General features: G+C 59.4%; 2 protein-coding genes across 2 annotated transcripts; one reads left to right on the top strand and one right to left on the bottom strand.

Annotated features, from left to right (window-relative positions):
- Positions 1-1,036: 1,036 nt before the first annotated feature.
- NDUFAB1 (NADH:ubiquinone oxidoreductase subunit AB1) lies at positions 1,037-7,211 on the top strand. The gene is made up of 5 exons (XM_056138902.1): positions 1,037-1,242; positions 4,113-4,235; positions 5,660-5,747; positions 6,660-6,759; positions 7,049-7,211. Exons 1-4 carry the CDS (start codon positions 1,075-1,077, stop codon positions 6,749-6,751), a joined length of 471 nt encoding a protein of 156 aa, XP_055994877.1. The 5' UTR covers positions 1,037-1,074; the 3' UTR covers positions 6,752-6,759; positions 7,049-7,211.
- A 7,308-nt stretch (positions 7,212-14,519) lies between these two features.
- On the bottom strand, positions 14,520-23,556 carry UBFD1 (ubiquitin family domain containing 1). Its single transcript, XM_056138833.1, has 7 exons — positions 23,364-23,556; positions 22,865-23,194; positions 21,747-21,955; positions 18,786-18,851; positions 18,582-18,687; positions 16,732-16,814; positions 14,520-14,742 (listed from the first exon to the last, which is right to left on the bottom strand). Exons 1-7 carry the CDS (start codon positions 23,386-23,388, stop codon positions 14,632-14,634), a joined length of 930 nt encoding a protein of 309 aa, XP_055994808.1. The 5' UTR covers positions 23,389-23,556; the 3' UTR covers positions 14,520-14,631.
- Positions 23,557-23,628: the final 72 nt, after the last annotated feature.

Below are 23,628 nucleotides of genomic sequence, written 5' to 3'. Positions count from 1 at the left end.
CATAAAAAGATTGCATTCATCTGGGGAACATAAAGTAACAAAATAGGAGACTAACACCCAAGAATAGCCGAGATTAGTACCAGGAGGTTTACTCCATGGCTTGGAGGCCAGCTAGGGGGAAAGGGAGCTCAGATAGAGAAGGGAGCACCAAATAAAGGGTGTTGGGAGGATCCTCCCAGGTTGGGAGGAGCATGCTGAAAGTAGACTATAGACCAAACATGATTGTCACCCATTGCCTCTTTTGCAAAGCACAACACCCAAAAGGAGAAAGAGAACAAAAGGGAATGCCCTGCCACAGAGGCAGGGTGGGATGGAGGGGATGGGGGGTGGGAGGGATACTGGGATCCGTGGTGGTGGGAAATGGGCACTGGTGGAGGGATGGGTAGTTGATCATTGTATAATTGAAACCCAAGCACAAAAATCTGTAAGTCTACAACTGTATCTCATGGTGTTTCACTAATAAAAATTAAAAAAAAAAACACAAAAACAAGGGGCCTAAGCAAAGGTGCAGAGGGTAAGGCCTTGCATGCAGCCAACCCGGGTTCCATCTCCGGCATTCCGTATGATTCTCAAGTGCCGCCAAAAATGATTTCTTCTTCTTTTTTTGGTTAGTGGGCCACACCCGGATGCACAGGGGTTACTCCTGGCTCTGCACTCAGGAATTACTCCTGGCAGTGCTCGGGGGACCATACGGGATGCTGGGAGTTGAACCCGGGTCAGCTGCGTGCAAGGCAAATGCCCTACCCACTATGCTATCGCTTCAACCCAGGAATGATTTCTGAGCGCAGAGCTAGCAGTAAGCCCTGAGGATCACCAGGTGTGGGCCAAACATCCGCCCTCTCTCCCCTCACTCCCCCCAAAAAAGAAAAAAATGAAGAGGAAACAAGTTCCTTCTAATTGGGGCAAGGCCGGCTCTGAGCTTCTCTGAGCCCCGGCTGTGGGAGCCGCGAGGGTGCAGCGCCACCAGGGGCCGCCAGGGGCCGCCACCGCCGGCAGCGCCCGGCCGGTGCGCAGCGTCGCGTGCGCGCGGGGCGGAGCGGAGGGCGCCGCAGTGCATCCTGGGTCGGCGCAGCCATGGCGGCTCGTGTCCTCTGCGCCGGTGTCCGCCGACTGCCCGCGGCCTGGGCGCCGCTCCCTCGGCTGCCCTCGCTGGCCGCGGCCCGGCCGCTCAGCGGCGCCCTGCGTCCCGCGGGCACCCGGACGAGGCCCGGCGCCCCGCGGCCGGCCCCGCCGCTCGCGCAGGTGACTGGCCGTGACTTTGCCGGGCGGGCAGGGGTCAGGCTCGGCGCGGGGGCCGCGGGCCGGGCGGGGGCTGGGCGCGCGGGTCCCCTCCCCCGGGGCCGCCGCCGGGACGCGGTGACCCGGTGACCTCGCCCTGCCCCCCCCGCGCCCCACGCTTCCGGGACAGCCGGTCTCCGGCCGGCGCGGGGGCCGTGCACGCGGGTCGAGAGCCCCCTTTCGGGCGAAGAGCCAGTCCAGTGTGTGTGTCCCGGCAGTTTCACAGAGAGAGGTCCTCTCTCGAGGACGGTAGAGTAAACTGACTTTTGGAACCGGGGGTTGGAATCGGAGCTTGCTCCGTGCACGCCACGCATCGACCTGGGGTTGCAGTTCCTCCAGGACCAAAAAAAGGGGGGGGGGGGAGAGAACACGGTGAATTTTCAGGCCTGGCAGTATATTCAAAGCACCTGGGTAGAGCTTGGTAGAAAGAAGACTACATTTCTTGAACTAACCTCAGCGATTCTGATTTTCTTCCGTGGGAAGAAGGGGTGGATGGCGGCCTGTGTTTTGGTTTCTGGGCTACAGCTAAGTGGTGTTTGGGGGACCCAAAGGTGGGGGAGGTGACGTTGGGGATTGTGGAACACCCGGCCTCTTGCATGCAAAGCATGTTCTCGGCATGCAAAGCATGAGTTCCCGGGTGCCTGAAGTGCGGCCATGGGGTAGGCTGGACGCCCAAGGTCAAGGTGGGAACCTCCCTCTCAAAGTAAAGCCTTATAGGTAATAGTGCTTCACTCTTGACCCTGTGCTGGAATGAAAGCTGGACACCCCGGGCCAGTCAAGCCTCGAGCCAGAGTGTCTTGTCCACAGTGGCCAGATGAGACTCGTGTGTGTAGCCGGGGTTGAGATGGGCTCGAGGGCTAGTGGATTCATTCCCAGGGATCTTCCCTAAATTTCCACCCCTAACCTGAGCCAAGGTTCAGAGTGTCACCTTGAAGTGACAAGGAACTGTCGGCACAGTTGCTGCCTCCAATTTCAACAGGAGGCTGAAAGGCAAGGCCGTCGTCTCTTCTTAGAGCATTGATGCGCAGACAGACTCGGGGAGGGCCTGGGCTTGTTTCCCGTGAACTTCCAGAAGATTCCGTCCCTGCCACTGACCCTTGGATGGTTGCTTTGTGTTTGCCAGGTGCTCAGAGGCATCCGAGGCACTGCTTGGCTAACCTGTGCCACAGAGATCCCTTTTTGTTTTTAGGCCAGAGTGCTTGGGACCAGGTGCTCCCGTTTATTCTCCTCACACCCCTGAAGGGTTAACCGGCAGAGGGTGAATACTGGAAGCTCCCCGAGGGCGGTTGCACGTCTGGTCCGAGGCTCGCTGTAGAGATTCAGAGATGGTGTGGAGGCAAGTCATGCACTCAGAGCGGCATGGACACTTGGCGCTGTCCCGGTGGCTCTGTCTACCCTCGACAGTTGAGGCCGTTCCCCTGGGCTCATGGTGCATCTGCCCCGCAGAGCACCCTCTCCCCGGACACCCTCAGCCCTGCCCTTTAGGGCTGCAAGCCCTGAGGCCGCTGTGTTTTCTTAGCCCAAGTCTCCATGGCCTCTGGTCCTTCCCCACTGTCAGCTGTGCCTGTGCAGACCTGTTCCCGGAGCCTGGGCACATACCCCTCTTTTACTCACCCCCCCACTCCCCTAGGATCCTGCTAAGCAGCTCCCCGGGTCTGAGAACACCAGCAGATGGTAACGAGAAGAAAACCAAGGCTAGAAACCGAACATGGAGCCTGGGCCTTACCCTCGTCCCCTGCCGGCTCCAGGCCAGAGCTGTCCCGTGGGGTCAGAGAGATGTTGTGCCCCCCGCCCCCAACTCACTCACGTTAGCTTCTGAACACGAAACTGGCCTCAAAACCCACAAGCAGACAGAAACCGGCCCTGCTCTGCCTCCCTCATCCCAGTGGTCCGGTGCAGGGGTAGAGGTGTCGGGGAAAAGGTGCAGAAGATGCATGTGGGTGCTGGGGCAGCCCAGAAGCTGGTGACTCGAGGAGAGACCAGGGGGAGAAGGCAGCTCAGGTCCTGGCCGTGCCTGCTAGTCCAGGCCGCTGGCCCCCACTCAGATGCATGCGGGCCCGCAGCCCGCCGGGAGCCCTTGGGTGCCTTCAGCTGTCCTGGGGGCTTGGTGCTGTCTTCTCTGCTTTTTGGGGAAAGATACGAGCGGAGGAACGATGGAGTGACTTGCAGGCCAGACAGGAAGGTAGTGGGGGTCTCTGCCGGAAGCTGGGCAGAGGCTGAGACCCCTCGTTTTTGAGGGGCTGGTGCCGTGGTAGCGTGTAAGAACCTGCCCGCTTAAGATTTTGGTGCGCCCTGGCCTCGCCTCACTCTCGACTCCCTCCACCCTCGGCCAGACGGTGCCCTCCTCAGTCTCAGACCACTGCCTTCCAGGGGGCGGGAGGTTACTCTCACAGGGCCCCTGGGGACGTGGGGATCACACCGTGCTCAGCAGGGGCCCGTAGAGGCAACATCCCTTGTGCTCTCTGGCCCTTGGCTGGTTTCTGGATCTGCAGGGGCGAGAGGAGGGTGGCGAGCCTCCTCAAGCCGGGCTGTTTGGGGAAAATACGGGCCGGCACTGGGCCGGGCTGGGATTGGCACCAGGGGCTTGGGCTGCTGGCGAGCTGGGTTGGGGGGCTGCACTTGGGTGGTCACCCTGCGGTGTGGTAGCACTGAGCACCAGGCTGAGCCGAGACCCGGACTGCACCCCTCCGGCTTCTGGACCCCCAGAGTCGGGACCCTACAGAGGGCGCTGAGGGAGGCGGCTGAGAGCCGCGAGGGGAATGAAGCCGCTGGTCTGCTGGATTGGGGTGGGGGGTCCGGCACCAGCTCCATGTCCCCTGTCTCTCCTCCTGCAGGTCCCCAGCAGGCTCGCCCAGCTGTGCCGCCAGTACAGTGACGCGCCCCCTCTGACACTAGAGGGGATCAAGGACCGCGTTCTCTACGTGCTGAAGCTCTATGACAAAATCGATCCGGAAAAGGTACTGGGGCGCCTTTAAGAGTTGCCCTCAGGGGAGGCTGCGCTCGCCCCAGCTTCAGTCCCCAGCACTGCATATGGGCCCCCCCAAGCACCTCCAGAGTGACACCTGAGCACTGCTGGGTGGAGCCCACGCCAAACAGTTCCTCGGGCCAAGTGGACAGGCGGTAGAGAATGGCCTGCTTCCGGCCACCCGCCCTTACTGGGCGGCCGCAGTAGAACTGCTCGTGTCTTCCCAGACGCATGGTGCCCTGTGGGCTACACTGCCCACCTTCACAGACACCTGCGCCTTGGGGCGTCCGTGGGTGTGGGGTCCCGGCCTGGAGCGTGCGCAGAAGCTGTATTCCAGGCCCCCTTGTACCGCTTTTATTTCCTGTGGGGCCAGGGGTCGACCTGGGGCTCACATACTGCTCTGCCACCAGTGATCTACGTTCCCAGCCCTCCGTGCACCTTTTTTTTTACTTTCATAGCAGTTACCTTAAACATTCTTTAGTAATCTGTTGCTATTACTCCTTCTGGCTCTGCACTGGGGATCACTCCTGCCACGTGCTCAGGGATTGAACCCGGGTGGGCTGCAGCAAGTTCCCTGTCTGCTCTACCATCTCTCTGTTGAATTGGACAGATTTTTCTCTTATTTCGCTTTTTTGGGGTTGCTTTTAGTTTCTGATCTTTTCCTGTTGTTGGATTCAGGGTTCCTTCTGACTTGGTGCTGTCTAGAGGGGACCCGATCCTGCCCTCCCGTGAGCATTCTCCACATCAGTGCTTTGCTTTCTGCACCACACCCAGAGGTGTCTGGAGTTACTCCTGGTGCTGTCGAGGAGCCACAGGGGGTGCCGGGGGTCCAGCCCAGGTTGGCCACAAGCAAAGTGAGCACCCTCCCCACTGTGCTCTCTCCAGGTCCCCTGTACCTATCCAATTCTTGACTTTTGTGGGAGTGGAGGGGAGTTTGGGTTACCCCCGTACTCCTTGTAGTACTGTAGCACTAGTGCCGGGGCTTACTCCTGGCTCTGCTCAAGGGTCACTCCGGGTGGTAATTGGGGGCCGTGTCTGCGGGAATTTGAGCCCATGCTGGGCAAGCGCCTTGCTTCCAGTCCTCTGTCTCCAACCCTCTGTTCTGGTTTACTTAGGAATTGTTGGGCTGAGGCACGTAAGGCACTTGCCTTGACAGCGCTGACCTCGGCTCGAACCACCGGCATCCTCTAAGACTGCCAGGAGTGATTCCTGAGCATAAGCCAGGTGTGGCCCCAGAATAACAACAAAAAAAGAATTCTTGAGCTGTAGAAAATGCTTAGCTGTGAGGAGATTAAAAAAAGAAAATGAAAATTCTTCCTGGTGATCTGAAGGTGGAAATTAAACTTGGGCATGTGCTCAGACCCTCACACCCCCAAGCGCACAGCCGTCCCTGACGACTTGTGTCCTTTATTGCAGCTCTCTGTCAATTCCCATTTCATGAAAGACCTGGGCCTAGACAGCTTGGACCAAGTGGAGATTATCATGGCCATGGAGGATGAATTTGGTAACGTGCCTTGGTCCCCGGGCTTCCCAGGGTGTGCGGGGGGCGGCAGTTGGGGTTGAGCACGGCAAGAGCACACTGCCTTGCTCCCACCCCTCAGGGCTCCGGGGAATGGTAGGAACTGCGCTCCCATACTGGCATGGGCGGGCAGTGGCCAGGAAAGGCGGGCCTGGGGCTCCCCAGGGAAAGAACCGGCTGTGCCACCCTCAGGTCAGGCGCGTGGGGACCTGGAGCCCTGATGCCGCCCCCACTCCAGTCAGTTACACACGTGAGACCTTCCTCAGGCCACAGAGCTCAGCAGAAGTTGGGGGGACGGTCGGGTCAGGGTGGATTACAGAAAGGACCCCAGAGCGTGTTTGGCCCTCCTGGAGGTTCCTCTGCAGAATGGAGGGTGTGGTTTGGGGCTGGGGTAGGGCCGAGGGGTCTCTTCCTGGGGTTATGGGAAGGTGCTAGGGTCCCGTGACGCTTTTGTGGCGTAGAAACAGGCTTTTGTCTCATGTCACATGGGTGTATTTTCCGGTACGTGAAGTGTCGCTTTAAGGAACCAACCTTCACTGCACCTGGGCAGATAATGCAGACCCACGTTTGCAGACTGGGCAGTGCCTTTTCCGGGGGTGCTGGAAGGAGGGGACTGGGGTGGAAAGTAGCTATGGGGTGCAGTTGGCGGCAGGGGGAGCTTTCTGTCTTCTATAGGTAGATTCCCGGTGGGGAGGGGGGCGGAAGTGCAGGCTGAGTACTTTTCCTGGAAACAGGGTGGTGGGCCAGTGGGCCAGGTCAGTTGGGGCACTCCACGCCTCTGTAAGTGCTTGGATCCGGCTCCCGACCCGGGTGGACCCAAGGGTGGCAGGAAAGCGGAGGTCCTGGTGGGTGTCAGAGGGTTCGCTCACTCAGACTTGGTTCTGGTTTTACCCTTAGGGTTCGAAATTCCTGATATTGATGCGGAAAAGTTAATGTGTCCACAAGAAATTGTAGATTACATTGCAGACAAGAAGGATGTGTATGAATGAAACGTCAGGTGAGTCTTAAGGTGTCTCGGCTGGTGTTGACCCCAGAGACCAGTTTCCCTCAGGAGCTCGTGCAGGCCTGTTTCCCCAACTCTGCCCCACCTGTGGCACCCCAGGGCCGCCCCCGTTACTCCGAGCAGTGCTTTCCAGGTCGGGGGGGGGGCGGGGGGGAGGTGTTTGGTGCCAGTTGGGAGAGGTTCCCGTCATGTAATAGCATGGCTTCGGGACTAGCTGGCCGTGGGGACCGGGTGCCTGTGCCCTTTGCTGACACTCACCCCTCACTCGTCTCATCTTATGCAGGTTCTTTCCTCACTGAGAAGACCCAGAAGGCACCTGGCGGGTGGGAGCCTGATGTGAGCACGCATCTGGAGCCATCAGCAACCTAGACAGAATAATTCTGTTTTGACTTGTATTTAAATTGTCTAAGTGTTTTTTCCCCTTTGAAAATAAAGCTATAAAACAGGTTGTTGTCAATCTTTTGTTTTTGGTGGGGGGACCCTTGAGCAGGGCCCCGGGGGCCAATGGGAAACCAGGGGCTCTCAGCAGCGGGTGCTGGTGTCACTGCACTCAGGCGCGGCTCTCTGGCCCCCAGAGACTAGGAGCAAGAAACTCAGTGAAATGGTGGAAGGGAAGGAAGGCCTGGAGGCGCTCCCGTGGCATGGGGGGCTTCCTGGGGGGCCCACTTGGAGCCTGTGTGTACAGGCCTCACATCTGAGACCGAGGCATCTTCCCACAAAGCCCAGATGCAGGCCCATCTCCCCTTTATTTTGGGGGTTTAGGGATACGTCTGGCCATGCTTGAGGTTACTCCTGGCTCTGTCCGCAATCACTCTGGGCAGTGCTTGATGAACCATATGGGATGCCAAGGATTGAACCCAGGTCAGCCGGGTACAATGCAAATGCCCTCTCCGCTGGACTATTGGTCTGGCCTCCTTTTTATTTTGGGGGGGGATTTGGGTCACGCCTGGTCAGCGCTTAAACTCCTGACTGCACTGCAGTCACCTGGATGCTGTAATGGAACCAGGGCTGGTCACAGCAAAGCAAGCACCTCGATTTTCTTGGTGGCTCTTCAACGCCCTCTGAGCTTCATGTCAAGACCACAGCGGGCGGGTTGTTAACACTACAGTTGCCTCCCTGCATGGCAGGTCTGGCCCTGTGACATTTTGTTTTCTCAGTGCAGAAAGCTTTTTCCTTTCTCAAATTTTACCCTGCCCGTATTTCCCTGTGCCCAGTTCTTTATTACTTAGGCCCTGGGAGCTGCTGGCTCACACCCAGCCTGGGCCCATGGTGCCAGGTACTGCCCTCTGGACCTGGTGCCCCAGAACTCTAAGCCGTCCCTGGCCCTGGGTGAGAAGGTGACCGAGGCAGTGCAGGGGAAACCAACTCACGGGTGCACACGCAAAAAGCAGCTTGTGCTCGATTGCTAAGCCAACAGCCCAGTCCTTAAATTGTGTTCTGGGTGGTGTTTTTTGGGGCCAATCCTGGATGTACTCAGGGCTGACTCATAGCTCCGTGCTCAAGGATCACTCCTGGTGGGCTTGGGGGACCCTACGGGGTGCAACGCATCAAACCCAGGTTGGCCAGGTCCAATGCAAACACCCTATCCACTGTCCTATTGCTTTAGTTCCAGACTAGTATCTTGACATGCGTCTCAGGTACCAACCCTCCTCCTGGTTTCTGGTCTGCAAGAGGCTAGGCCGGCAGTGAACAGGCTGACACAGGACTTGAACGCCCACTGCTCTGACCAGAGCAGCTACGACTCTGCACCTCACTCTCTGTGTGTGGGCCTGTCCAGGGCTCCGGGTATGAAGCCAGGGCCTGGGGTGCAGGGCACCAGCTCTGCCACTGTGCCACACACCCCGCGTGCCCCAGCTTGGGCACCTGACCTCTACTTGTGTCCTTGGTTAAGTTAGGGGACCTGGATTTGTCACTGAGTTGTGTGAATTGTGGACCCCAAGTGTCGGTCCTGAGGTGGGAGGGAAGGGCTCTGACTTCTCGGGGTGCCAGTTCCCTGACGAATCCAGAATCCCAGCTCTGGCCCATGAAAAACCAACTACATACCAGAAAGGAAAGGTGTTGGTTCCCAATGAAAGGATGAGAGCTCGGGCCAGAAGCGGCAGTACAGTGGGGTAGGGTGCTGGCCTTGTAAGCTGCTGACCCAGGCTGGATCAAGGGCCCCCATATGGATATAGTCCAAGCACTGCCAGGATTAATTTCTGAGTGCAGAGCCACGAGACAGTACAGCGGGTAGGGCATTTGCCCTGCACTCAGCTGGCTGGAGTTTGATCCCCGGCATTCCGTATGGTCCCGAGCACCGCCGGGAGTAACTCCTGAGCACTGCTGGGCGTGGCTTCAAAATGAAAAAGAAAATGCAAAAAAAATTAAGAAGAAAAATGTACAGGGTGGGGTGGGGTGGCAGGGAACAGAGCTCAACAGGCTGTCGGCTGAATGTCTCAAAAAAATCCCCAAAACATGAAAGGGGGCTGGGCTGGAGAAATAGCATAGTGGGTAAACCAGTAATTTGGCTCGAGTTTGATTGCTGGCACCCCATATGGCCCCCCAAGCCCAGCCAGGAGTGATCCCTGAGCACCAAGCCAGAAGAAAACCCTAAATAGTGCTAGGTGTGACCCCCCCCCAAGGCCCCTAAAAAAGGGGTAAGGTGGGTATTTATCCTCCCTGGGCCCGGGCCCCGCAGTGCTCGGGAGCCAGTGCTGGGGGGCTGAGGTGGAACTGGGGGCCTCACACAGACTGGCAGACACTTCACACTTGTGCGGTATCCCTGACCCCACGAACTCTCAATCTTCTGAATGGCTGTTTTAGGGGACCAGCAATGTGGGGCTTAGGCTCTGGGTGCTGGGGACCACCAGGGCTACCCGGGGGGTGGGGTGCGGGCTTCCAGAACCACACCCATCAGTACTAAGGGCTCATGCAGTGCTGGGGATTGAACGTGCCAAGCAAGCACCCCTGACGCCCCCCCAGAGAAAAACAAAACCAACGGGTATGGAGTGGACATGAGCTGCGGGATGGATCCAGTCTGAGAATGAGACGCCACCTGGTGGTAAGGGGTGACAATGTCCACATTGGAGACAGCACACAGCTCCAGGCGAGTGGTGAGGTCCCTACAGTTTGGGGAAATGGGGGTATCTGTGGGTAGTGATTCAGATGCTGGCTGACCGCCCACCCCCAAAGTTCACTGATGCACATGTCAATTATGGGTGACTGGGAAATGATTGATTCACAAAAGAAAAGTGAAAATACGAAAGGTTAGCCAGAGCGATAGCACAGCAAGTAAGTAGGGTGTTTGCCTTTCACATGGCTGACCCAGGTTCGATCCCTGGCATCCCATATTGTCCCCCAAGCACTGCCAGGAGTAATTCCTGAGTGCAGAGCCAGGAGTGATCCCTGAGCATCGCTGGGTGTGACCCAAAAAGCAGGGACAAAAAAAAAAAAAAAAGAAAATACTAAGGACTAAAATGAGTTACAGAGGAAAGGGCTGAACAAGAAACTTAAAAGTGATAAAATTCCTAACGTTTCTCTTAGGAAATGTTCTCTTGGAAAATCCCAGGGGACCAGAAGTCCACAGAACAAAAGCAGCCTTGATCCTAAAACCCAGAGGATCCTCCCGGAGCTGAGGCAGGGGCGAGGGGTCCCCTCCACTACTCTCAGCTCGAAGGGGACTCATGGGGTCACACGAGGGGGCCCAGGGCTTCCTGTCTCTGTGCTCAGGAAACAATTCCAGTGGTACGGGAGATAGAAGCCAGGCTGGCTGTGTGCAAGGCAATGCTTAAATTGCTGCACTATCCCTGGGTCTTATGACTGGCTTGTGGGGTTCCTCCTGCAGAAAGGGTCAATAGTTACCAACAGGTAAGAAAACGCCAGAGAAGGCCCCGAATATGTGACATGACCCTCAGCCTGGACTTCCTCTCAGTCGTCAGTACCAACCAACCTCTCCTGCGGATACTCAGCCCACCTCGGCTCAAGGCCCTGGGCCCTGTACCGCCACACTAGGTTGGGGTAAGGTGTGGAGGTGCAGTGTTGCCAACCCACCTTGGGGCCAGGTGTCCCTAACCACTGAGCCACCTCCCTGGCCCTCTGCCTTTCGGTTGCCAGGCAAAGAATTCAGAGGCTGATTCCCCTGGTGGGCATGACCCCTTGTAGTGATGAGGCACAGTCTCCTGCGCCAGTGGAAGTGTGATGCTGGGGTGTGACCTGAGCTGGCAGGCACACCCATGGAGGAGCCAGGCGAGTGTCCCACAGGAGACTCCCGAGGTCCAATCCCCCCCGACAAACGAGACTTGCCCTCCATGACAGGAAATGGGGCGTCTCCCCTTCCCTGGTCACTGGCTCAGCCTTGAGGCCTTGGTAAACATGTCCGGAGGTACAATGGCCGGTCAAGTCCCACCCAGGAGGCTGAGGATGGGGAGGGTCAGGCTGGCACTGGCCCAAGGGGGAAAATCCACTCCCTCATCATGGAACTGATTTTCTGCACTTAAAGTGAGCAATATTCTGGCAGAACTCTGGGGGACCCCAACTGCCTGGAGGGGGGGTCCTGTTCCCAACCTTTGACCCTCGCCCACCATCATCCGCGCATGAAGAACTGGCAGGAGAGAGATGTGATTCATTATGAAACTTTAATCGAGAGACTAATCTTACAGGATAAACAATGAGACAGCTAGTCAAGGTTACACTTGGAAAAAAAAGGAAAGAAAAAGAAAATTCCAGCAGCGCAAATCTATTAAGACTAAATACGTCCATCTCCGCCCACACAGGCATTGGATTTAAAAAACAAAAACCAGAACAGAGTGTACACCACAAGGAAACATGGTACTTACGTATATTGTCAAATAATTCGGCAGAACTCTTTAAGAAAGAAAAAGAGAGAGGTTCTTAGAAATGGAGAAAGCGGGAGAGCCCCCCCGGCCAGGCAGGGCAGTTCAGCAGACGGCCCGCTCCCGACCCGCGGGCCCCGGACCCTGCTGGGCGCTGGCTCGGGGCCCCGTCCACACCCGCACCGGCGTCCCCCGTGGCCCAGCCTCACCCAAGCCCAGGGCAGCAAGAGTGCTGGCCCCGCCAGAAGGCGGCTCCCTGGACGGCGGGGTGGGAAGCGAGCCCACCCTGGCCTGGCCTGGCTCTGACTAGCCGCTCCCACCCCCTGCTCTTCTCGGGCCCCTAAGGAAGTGGGCCCGGGGGGCTCCTCCAGGCACGTGGTTCAAGTAAGAGGAAGAGGAAAGCCGGCCCCCTCCAGTGGCGACTCTGGGGCACGACGTGCGGCTATGGTGGTCTCTTTGGCCCTGGTGGGGGAAGCAGCAGCGAGATCAAGACAGCTGCTGAGTGCAGGCGGCTTCGCCACAGAGCGAGAAGGGTCCCAAAACCGCCTCGAGGCCCAGAGAGCTCCGCCGGGAGCCAGCAAAGGCCTGGAGGGGGCCAGACATCACCTTGGCCTTGGGGGCTGCCTCGGGAAGGGTAAGAAAGGCCTGATGTCTGGGGGCCAAGACCTACGGGGGACCCCGGACGTGGCTTCCAGGAGAATGCCACCTCTCAGGGGTCTTCTGAACAGGCTGCGCCCAAGCTTGGAAAGGGCCGGGTCTCCCAACCCCAGGGGTCCCCACGCCCTGACGGGCTGTGCAAACCCGAGGAGGAAGCGAGCAGGGACACACAAAAGGAGCGACCGAGGGCGGAAGGGGACTGCCACTGCGACTGTCGTTCGTGCTGGATCACGAGAGAGAGGAAGAGACCGCGCAGGGGACCGAAGAGGAATACTGCTAGAGGAGAATACTGCAGCGACCCGGACGTGGGATCTGGTCAAACGCGGGCACAGGGAGGGTCGAGTTCCCGGGGTGCCGGTCCTAAAGCAGGGTCCCGGCGCGGACGGACGTCAGGAGCCAGAGCCCAAGACGGTTCTCGAAGCGAGCCAGGCTCCGACGGCTCCGGACGAAAAAGTGTCAAGTCCGTTATTACTTATAGACTGTATCTCCAAGGAAGGAAAAAGCACCATTTGACTTCAAAGAAAAGGGCTCTCCCTGGCGTGGGCCCTGCTCGTGGGGACGCCAGCCTGAGCGGGAAGCGGGTTTGGCCTGTGGCAAGTGGATCGTGGGGCTGGCGCTCACCGGAAGGAAGGGGGCAACCGACCAAGGGGGCAGCCTTTCGAGCGAGGCTCTGACCAGGAGCAGAGTGGGGCACTCTGCTCAGAGAAACAAAAGCGGGGGGCCCCGGAGGGCCGCTTACTGCCCCCGTTTTTTGCAAAGGATCTGGTATCTGTGCTGCCTCTCGCATGCTGCTTGCCTCACCTACGTCCCGAGGCCTCCGGAACGGCAAGAAGCAGTTTTTCTACCTGGATGCATGACTGGGCACCGACAACACACCATGGAAAAGCAAGACTGTCTCTACGGGCGGGATCCCGAACTCCAGCGGCGGAGGAGGGGAGGGGAGGCGAGGGGCACTGCCAGGAAATGGCTCACTAGGGGAGGGAGAGTCGTCGGGGACAGACACATGCGAGGACATTTCACAGAATGTGGAGCAAAGACCCCGAGTTCAAAGCCTGGGGGGGGGGGGGGGCCTGGCCCTGCACCCAAGGAGGAGGACCGCAAAGACAGCAGCAGGGCACCAGCGAACAGCACGAGGGAGACACCCTCGCCAAGAGGCCTTCCCGCATTTCAGAGGCAGGCAGGCCGGAAGGAGACAAGAGTTCACAGGGACGAAGAACGGACAGAAGGGGCGGAAACTGCCAGGGGCCGAGCTGTCCCCAAGAGCGATTCACTGTCTTCCCCACTCGTTTTTTGGATGTTTACCGCCGGCGGCCAAGCCGCTAGTTGAGAGGACTTCTTAGTGAGAAAGGTGGCAGCTGTGAGCCTGGATGAAAAGGGCACTTGAACATAATGCAGGAGCTACGAGGGCAGAATGGAGACGCATGATTGAAAGGATCATGACTGCGTAAGAACTTTCTGGAACATTGCAAAGCAAGAAGGTCATCTGGGCTCAGGGGCTGGATGGCTGCGCCCACTGTCTGCTCCCTGGCTTGGGAGCAGGCCTGCCGGCCGACAGACCACCCACTCAGCCGTGCAGTGTCCCTGGAGAGCGAGAGTGGGGACCCCGCAGGGTAAGATGTCTAGACAGGAGTCACTGCAAGGGACACTGTGGCTCGTGCCCGTGACCTGCCGGAGACCGCGCCATCCGGCGGACGGAGGCCAGGAGAGGAAGCGGCTATGAGGTACAAAAAAGAGGAACCGACATCTTTGGGTCTGAAAACAAAAACTCCGATCTAGGAAGCGAGAAAGTGAGAGACGGAGAAAATTACACTGGAATCAACAGATTAAGAAAAATACGGCCTGCAATGCCCACCCCTCCCCATGTTGCATACAACTTCATATGGAAAAAAAAATAAGGTATAAAAACAACCCCCTCATTACAATGCAGTCCACATGTTTGCAACCAAAGGTTTATGCAAATATTCCAGTTGAGATCTTTTTTCTTTTTTTAAAAAAGACACACCAAAAAAAAAAAAAAGAAAAAAAAAAGAAAAAAGAAACCAGAAAGCTTTTTTGATGATTCCTCTCTAAACAGAACTGGCAGGTCTACTCTTCAGCACATGTAAGAGTATTCCACACAACACGTTCGGAATTCAGATTTATTGATTTCCACCGCATGGACTTGAAAAATGGTATGAAGCTGACTGCAAGAAAGGGACCCGGTGAGGGTGAAGTTAAAATGAAGCTGACGGTGACCGTCCATCACCTGTGGCTTCAGTCACCACATCGCCTTAGACTGGAGAGAGATTTTTGTTTTTGAATCAAGTTCCAGAACTCTGAAATCCGGGGATGCTGCAGGCCTCTCCCAGCAATGTCCTTCACTTTGGGTCAGTCTCCTGGGCCAGAGGTGAAAGTGCTTTCAAAAATACTGCCACTTCCCCAGCACAGTGTCTTTGATTGCATCCACATATTGAGTTGGAACCCAGTACACCCAGTAGTAAGAGGCTTCCGTGGGGCCCAACTGAAACGCCTGGAAGGGAAAAAGGAAAACCAAGCGGTACTTGAGAGGTCGGGAGACGGAGCGGCAGAACAGCACACACACGGGGCAGGAGGGGGGCCGAGAAGTGGACGCGCGGAGAAGGGGGGAGGGAGGCAAACGAGTGTGCAACAGGGCGCATTCTCCTGTGGGGACAGAGACGGACAGACGGACAGACAGGAGGGTGGGAGAGATGGGCGCACGGCCAACGCTGAAGCAGTGGTTCCCAAACTCGGGGTGGCCCGGGACCGATCCCAAGGGCCGGGCCGCAGGACTCAGGCCGTCCTCGGGAACGCCCGAACCTGGGCACCAAAGTCACTGGCATTTAACGACCGTCCATCGCTGGTCTGCAGGAACAGAAAGGCTGAAAGGGCCTCGCGTGGGGGCGACGGTCTGGGAGCGCCGGGGCAGGAACCGGGCGTCCAGCGGAGGGGCCAGTTGGAGAACCACTGCCCTAGCATAGCTCACGCATGCATGAGGACACGGGGAGGAGGGGCCAGGCAGCACGGTCAGGAACGGGGACACTCCGGACGCCACCTACATATCCATCGGGAAGGGGACACAAAATGAAAAGTGGCGCAGACGATGTAATGAGTTACGGGAGGACTTTTAAGAAGGATTTGCTGGATCTACAGTTAAATTCAGATAGATCATAAGGTCGTATGGAAAAAAGGAAAAGAAAAAAATAACCAAGTTGCAGAACGATACATACCGGATACCACTTATGAAAACTGAAAAAACACAAAACAACACTAGATCTTGCTCATGGACATAGAGGAGAAGGAAAGCGTGGAGAGACGGGAAGGCCGAAGGGAACATCAGGATGACGGCAGGGGAAGACAAAGGGACTTTCAGAGAGGATAAATTGTCTTTTATTTAAAAGTGATCGAAAGCAAGTTACAAATTAGTTACAAGTTTCACTTTGGGGATGATGGCCACAGGGACTGGCATTCTCCATGCATCTCTAAAAAAAAAAAAAAAACAGGAGAGCGCAGCTACCAACTCTCCTGGGGCTGAGGCAGCCCCTGAGCTAGGGGCAGGAGTTCTGCCCAGAGACATGGACGGAGGCACTTCCTGGGGACAAAGGTGCAGGTGCCCCTTACCAGGGTTTGGGAAAGAGAGGGGGTTCTTGTAACCCCTTGCCCACAAGGGTTCGGAGAGAAATGGGCAGGTCAAGCCAATACACTATTGGCCCAATACACCTGTTCCTCAGGCTGCCCGGGGCCCCGCTGCAGTGCCTGAAACCCCTGGACCCCAGCCACTTGCAGAGCGGGTCACAGACCCTCGTGGGTCAGACCGGAAAGATGATGTTTCAAAGGCAGCGACCACGTCCAGCTAAAAACGTTCAGATCCAACTTCTACAACGAGGGGAGTCAGTCGGTCTCCCGAGGCGGACCGCACGCACCTGCAAGGCCCCTCACTCAGCAGGGATCTGAGCTAACTCTTCCTCAGTGCTCAGGTGATGGGGGCCTTTTCCTGCAGGCACTCATTACCCACAGAGCAATCACCCTGCCCAGCCCTGCCAGGGCAAGTTCAGGGTTCAGGGACCCAGCCAGGGAGCGCGGGGGAGCAGAGCAGACCTGCCCCGGGCTGAACTCCCAACTTTCTTCCACGGACTGTCCGGGCAAGTGGCCGCTCTCGAGAGCAGCCGCTGCCAAACCCAGGCCCACAGCCCCCAGCTCCCTGGGGTCCTCGCCTCATGAAGGGGACCGCGGGCATCACCAGCACGAGGCTGGCGGGGTCACGCGAGACCACATCTACAATGAAAATCCACAAGCTAGTCCTCTGCTTTGTATTTATTTTCCTGGACCGAGAAGTGAAACTGTACAAGAGGAGGGAAGCCAGAGACAAGCCGCAGCCCCAGAGACGGAGGCAGTGGCCGGGAAGGAAAGATCTAGGCAGATGGAGGGGACAGCGCGTCTTCCGGGGCCGGGTGCTCGGTCACGGCGCGGCCGTCCCCGGCAGCCAGCGGCCGCTACTCACCATCATGTGGTAGTCCTCGTGTCCCTCGATGGGCTCGCTCACCACGTTCTTGATGGAGCCCATGGGCAGCTTCTCGGTCCGCTCTGCCCGAGGGATCACAGCGGTTTAGTCCCGGGCCCGTGGCTCCCGGCTTGGTCCCTCACTGGCTGCTGGTGGCTGCCCCGGGGACCTTCTGCTCGGGGCACGCCCTGGGCCAGGCCTGGCCATAGTCAAGGGCTGTGGGTGCACGGCTGCGTCTTTCCTAATGGTGTTCTCAAGTCCGGGTGACTAAGAACCCGAGAACTGCCCCTGGACAAGGGCAGCCAAGGGGCCCCGGGAAGAGGCGAGTGGCAGTGCTTGGGCTCAGGTATGAGTCGTGCCCCATCGGCCCTTGGTCCTTCCCGCCCTCACACCCCCCAGCAGCCGCGCCACCTTCTCCTGAAGGAACAGCAACTCCGACTTCCCAGATACCGTGGACCCGGAGTGCAGGGTGTGTGTGATAGCCTGGGGGCAGGGGTGCGGACACAGAGCAGTGGCAGGTATTCGGGGACGGGGGTCTTGGCAAGCACCTCAATCGCATAGAGAACAAGTCACCACCCCCTCGGTGGGAAGGAGGAGGAGAATCTCAGGTGACCAAACGGATTGGAATGAAGGAATGTGGGCCGGGCCCGGCCACCAACTTGGACACTGTCTTCAGTTCTGTGAGCCCCCACAAGATCCTGGCGGGGGAGGGGCGCAGAGCTGGGAGAGCTCCATCAGGCCCCCACCATGCTTTCTTAGGTGACCCTGGCAGGACTGAGCTGGTCTGTTTTTGTTTGGGGGCCACGGGCAGCAGTGTCAGGGTCACCCCCAGGGGCACCGGGGGACCATGCGGTGAGGGGGGCCCACCCCGCTGAGCCGGCTCCCCCAGCCCCTCCACTGGAGCCTAAAAGAAATCAGCCACCCTGATACGTCCCGAGAATGCCCCAAAACCCGGGATTTCTGGCCTTTCCTGAGGATATGGAAGACAACCCACGGTGAAGCCAGAGGCCCCAGCACACGCCCCAGGGCTCCTCCTCTTGGGGTTCCAGAGTCGTGGGTGCTGCCGGCCAAGTCACCCCACAGAAAGCCCAGGCCCTCAGAGCACACTGCCAGGTGCCAGTCTGGTACCCCATTAAGAAAAGGGTCTGGGGCTGGAGCAATAGCACAGCGGATAGGGCGTTTGCCTTGCACGTGGCCAACCCGATTCAATTCCAGCATCCCATAGGGTCCCCCGAGCACCGCCAGGAGCAATTCCTGAGTGCAGAGCCAGGAGTAATCCCTGTGCATCGCCGGGTGTGACCCAAAATCCAAAAAAAAAAAGGGGGGGGGGGCCAGCTTGCTCTTTGGTCTGATGTGGGGATGGGGACTGCTTTTTTTGTGCAGTGCTGGGGGGAACCCGGAGCCTCGCGCCCATGAGACAGCTCTGAGCGACACAGCCGGCAGTGGAACCAGCTGTGAGCGTGGGAACACAGGGCGCCTGGGAGGGCCCTGGAGCTGTCAGACACCGGGAACCTCGGCTGAACTGAGGCCAGGCCCACACGAGAGCCCGAGTGAGCTGGCCAGGGGATACCCTTGTTCCAGAAGGATGTGACCAAGTGCAGGCCGGGAAGGAGACACGCATGCGTGAAGCCTGTGCCCTGGAGATGGGATGGCACAGGAAAACCCCTCCAGCCAAGAGGAAGGCAAAGCCAGCGGGGGCCAGAACTGCTGCGTGAGCAGAATCTCCCATCCTTTCGGCCAGGACCGGAGAAGCACGAGGCAAAGGGCTTGCAGGAGAAGGCGCATCCCCGAGCTGGCCGGGCCACACACACCAGGGCAGGGCCGCCCACGCGGGCCCAGGCTGCACGTACCTTTCGTGCCGATCCACAGCTGGTCCTGCTCCAGCTTGAAGGTGAGTCGCACCTTGCCTCCCGACTTGTTGTACATGCCGGACAGGGGGACGGTGGGCAGGCGCTCCTGGGGGCAAAAGGTCAGTCATGGGGGGGTTCCCCCAACTCGGGCAGACCGAGAAGGGAGCCGCAGGGCGTGCACCCGCTCAAGGGAGGCCGCCTTACCTGGGCGCCCTTCACAGAGGGCATCACATCTTCAGGTTTCCCTTTATCCAACACTTTCCTGTGTTGCTGAAGACACAAGGCAGAAGAGATGTGTCAGGGGCAGCCCCGCTGCCTCCACGGAGGGGTGTGGAGCAGCTGGAATGACGTCTGGGTTCCCAAGGCCTTACATTCCAGGGACAGGGTGCTTGGCCCTTGAGGGCGGGGCAGTTCAGAGCCTCCAAGGGGAGGCAGAGCGACCCGGGCCGCTGACAAGCCAGGCGAGGAACAAAGGGTCCCATGATCTTGGAAGAAACTCCCATCTGGGGCTCCCAGAGCAGCCACCAGGAGTCCATGCTGTGACCTGGCCACACCCTCCCCACACCCAGCCCTGCCCGCAGCCCCAGTGCCAAAGGGCTCTCCGGGCAGGTACAAAGGACAGACACTCCTCACTTCATCGCCAGAGAAACCCTGGGATGCTGCACCTTTCCACTGCTGAGTGTTTTACTCCCTTTTAGGGGGGCGAGGCTGGGGGCCTCTCCCAGTGCTTCTCAGTCGACCTAGCCCTGAGCTTCCCAGACCACCGTGCTGCTTGGGGACCTCCGGGGACCAGGCGGTGCTAGTAGCACTCAAGGCAGGAGCCGACCCTCCTGACTTGCTCTCCCGCCCAGAGAAAGGGCATCTCTGCCACAAACGCAGCAAACTCCACTGGCTGTACAAGCGTCCCCACCCCCGGCCTGCTCCCCCCGCCCCGGGGCTCGGCCCCAACCTCCGCACAGACCCAGCTTCAAGCTGTTATTCTCCAAATGCAAGCGCTGACTGGGACCAGGGAAGTGGCAGAGTGGGAACACGGCAGGAGAGCATGTGTGCCCCAGGCCCTCAGCCCACGTCCCGACATGGCTCAGGGACAGTGACCCTGGCCACCGCAGAAGCTGAGGAGTACAAGGCCTTTGGCCCCAAAGCCATCCTGGGGGTCAGAGGCGGCTCACGCAGGACTGGGTCTGTCTCACAACCTTCCCCCCGCCATGGTTCCTGCGGGTGCCAGTGCTGCAGGGCTGCTTCTGCCCAGGGGGGCCTTGATGGTGGCCAGCACTATTACGGATACAACTACGGGGCAGGCCGGAACCATAGGACAGTGGCTACAAGTACCTGCCTTGCACGCGCCCACCTCTGTTCAATCCCCAGCACCTGATACGGTCCTCCGAGCACTGCCCTGAGTGATCCTTGAGCCTACAGCCAGGACTAAGCCCTGAGAACTGCCAGCTGTGCGCCTCCCTGTCAAACCCCCCAAAAACTTCTGTGGCAGGCTGGGGAGTACAGCAGGGGGAGTGCCTGCCTTGCACACGGTCAACCTGGGTTGTTTGATCCCCGGCATTCCATAGCGTAACCTGAGCGCCTCCAGGTGATCCCAAAACATTGCCAGGGGTGCTGAGCACCCCCCTCACCACCACCCCCCAGCAAAAAAGAAAAACTACGGGGCAGTGAGTGGGTAGAAGAAAAATGTCACTGAATTTAAACAGGAGGTGGCACAAGCCAGCGCAGCCCCTCCCCAGCATGGCAGAAACCCTCTGGACTCATCAGCTCCCACAGAGAGCAGCCTGTCAGCCTGCCAGCCCCCCGCGCATGGGGCTGCAGATCACAGTCTCCAAAAGAGCCCAGACGCTGCTCCCCTTGCAGGCCCCGGCCCACCGGTCACAGGCATTAATGAAGCCGAGCAGATCAGAGGCTTTCTGTGACTCATCCTTTACAGGGCCCTTCTGAAGACCTTTCTCTGCAACCAGGAAAAACAGTTCCGAGCCTGTCGAGCTCCAATTATTCAGTCAAACCTGTATTTAAAGGGCATCTTGGGAGCCAAGGACGCGACCAGGGAAAATGTTCCCTCTTGACATGCCTGTGCCGGGTGAATTCATACATGTGACGGAGGCAGCCGGGAACACAGAACTGTACTCAGTGAGCTGGAAGATACGGTGACCCTCCCCCCACCCCCCCCCACACACATCCTGGGGGCTGACAGCATACAAACACCACCAGTAAACGCACACCCAAAAACCTGTGGATGGTTGGTGCGGACTTTTAGATGACACAAAGACTTCACCTTTTAAGATGGCGCTTAAGTACATGTGCCTGTATAGCTTCTGTTGCTGTCATTGGCCACGCCTGGCAGTGTTCAGTGGTCACTCGTATGTGCTGGGGGAGGTGGGGAGGGATATTCTGGACAGTGGCTGGGCAATCATGCGGTACCTGATTCTAGAACAGATGAACTCTGACATGCTTGAAAATATCCCTCTGCCCGGCACATGGCAGTACAGGGGCTTCCTGGCCCATCAGCTCACAAATACTGCTTCTTCCAACCAGACTGGTTTTCCCTGCTTTTCCCGAGTATGGAAAGAATCGAAGCGGCTGGACTGAGAGCGAGACAACTTAGGTCTCTGCACCTAAGATGAGCTCAGAGAGCAGAAACAGAGCCCCGCGGTCACAGAGTGAGGGAGAAAACCAACAAAATCACCAGGCATTTTCCTTATCGTTTCACTTGGGTGGGTTCTTGCACTGATGCCTTTTATAGGAACCTCTGAGATCCACCTTCTCCAGGCCTGTCTTGCTTGGGGAAAGTCACAAACCAAAAGAGAAGTGGGAGCAACTGAATAAAACAGGGAGTGTGGGTGGGGGCAGGGGGTAGAAGCCAGGACTCTTCCTAGTGTGGCGTTCCTCTCTGGCGCTCACCGGGACGCGAAATTCACGCCTGAATCCTTCTGATTCCTGCCTGCGGCCTGCCTATCACAGGTCTTATGCCACACCGCGAGGTCCTGACACCCTGACCTGCGGCAGGGGGCCCTGCAGTGGCCGCCTCTGCGCACAGCCAGCCATGCCCAATCGCTGCTGTGACACCCCAGGACGGCCCTGTCCCAAGAGGAGCTTCCTGGGGGGAGAGCACAAACAGGCGAGGCGCGGAGAGGCCAGGCCAGACGGGCACCCGAGGGGACTCACTTTCTGCCTGCAGAGCGGCTCCTTCTTGTTCTCCTCGGCCTTGGCGTCCTGCTGGGCGGCATCTTTGGGCGTATTCACGGCTAAAACGTCATTTATCGTGGAGCCAACCACCATGATCTTGGCCCCACTGGTCACTTTTATTTCTCTCAACGTCTTGTCCTCGGGGACGAGGCCCTTGTACATGACTTTCTGCATGGCCGGCGGGAGACCTTGGGAAAGGGGAAGAGAAGTGAAAACCACGGCTCCTTGGGACAGGAGCGAAAGCACAGCGGACCAGGGCGCTTGCTTGCCACGCACACAGCCAACCCAGGTTCGCTCCCCGGCATCCCACAGGGTGCCCCAAGCACCGCCAGGAGTGACTTCTGAGTGCAGAGCCAAGAGGAACCCCTGAGCCCCTCTGGCTTTTGAGCAAGTCCAAAAGCCAAGGGGGAAAAAAAAAAGAGCCCGGACCAGAGTCCTTCATTCAGGCCCCAGGAGAAAGGCTCTGCCACCAAACGCGTGACCTCTGTGCTGGGGCTAGTCACCACCTCTCTGGGCCGGGGGCTCGGTGACAGATCGGTGACAGCAGGTCCTTCGGCCCTGATTTAAGGGCAGCCATGGCAGCCCCTGACCCGCAGTCCCAGTCCACCGTCCCCTACGGTTCGGTACAAGTCAAATCACGTCCCTCAATCAACCACCATGCAAGCGATGACACGGGCGTCCACAGGTAGCTAGAAACCAGCCGGGCCAAAGTTCCTGGGTTTTTTTTATGGCGCTTCCAGATTCCACCGCGCTTGGAAGAGGAGATCATTGCAGATGACGGAAGGGTCGGGCGAGGGAGAAGCCTAGTCTCTCGCGCAGGGCCGGGGGCAGAGGGGCCCGAGGGGGGAGGGGCGGGGCCGGGGGGCCCGGCCGCAGGGCTCTCCCCACCGGCCCGCTCCTGCGGAGACCAGCGGCCACGCGTCCCGGCCGCGTTCCAGGAGCCCAGCGCGGGCCTCCCAGGGGGCGTGCGGGGCGGCTGCTCGGCGCGGCCTCGGCGCCTCCCATGGCCCGCCCGCTGCAGGGGTCGCCGCCAGGCCTGCGCGCGGCGGGGGCCTGGGGAGGCGGGGGGGGGGGGGGGGCGGGGGGGGCAGCCCCACCTGTGATCGCGTGGATCTTCTGCTTGAGCTCCGAGCCGGTGCTGTCCAGCGGGCACCTCACGTCGTGCTTGGTCTTGTTCCAGACGATCTTCAGGTCCACCAGCTCCCGGCCCGCGCCGCCGCCCGCGTCCTCGCCGTTGCTGACCGAGGCCTGGGCCGCGGGGTCCCCGGGGGGCTGGGCCGGGGCGGGCTGCGGGCTGCCTCGCGCCGCGCCCGCGCCCTCCGCCGCCGCCCCCGCCGCCGCCTCGGCCTCCAGGCAGAGCAGGGGCCGCGCGGGCGCCTCGCCGGCCGCCGCCTCGGCCTCCGCGTCCATGCCGGGCTCCTCCAGGCCTGCGGGGGAGGGGAGCGGAGGGGAGGGGCGGTCACGCGGGGCGGGGGCGCCGGCCGCGCGCGCCTCGGGGCGGGGGCGGGCGGACGGGCGGGCGCCGGCGGCTCCGCGGCTCGGCCCCGCGCGCCCGCGCCCCCCGCGCCCCGCGCCCCGCGCCCGCGCCGCGCTCACCATCCGGGGCCCCGGCCGCCGCCATGATGATTGTGTACAACCCCCGCCGCGCGCGCAGGGGCCGCCGGGAACGCGCCGAGCCTGGCCCCCGGCGCAGCCCCTGCGCGCGCCCGCGCCCGCCGGAAACAGGTGGCGGTCTCCTTGGAGACCCGCCTCCTCCGCTTCCCGGAGCCCGCCCCTGCCACGCTTTCGCCTTCCGGGCCCGCCCGGCGCCGGGTTCTGCCCCCTGCAGGCCGGAGTGGGCTCGCCTCCCGGGCCGGCGCGG

This window comes from Sorex fumeus, unplaced genomic scaffold (genome assembly GCF_029834395.1).
Source record: "Sorex fumeus unplaced genomic scaffold, SorFum_2.1 ptg000130l, whole genome shotgun sequence".
In the NCBI taxonomy this organism is placed as follows: domain Eukaryota; kingdom Metazoa; phylum Chordata; class Mammalia; order Eulipotyphla; family Soricidae; genus Sorex; species Sorex fumeus.
Note: the sequence above shows the minus strand (reverse complement) of the source record. Positions and strands in the feature narration are given on the sequence as shown.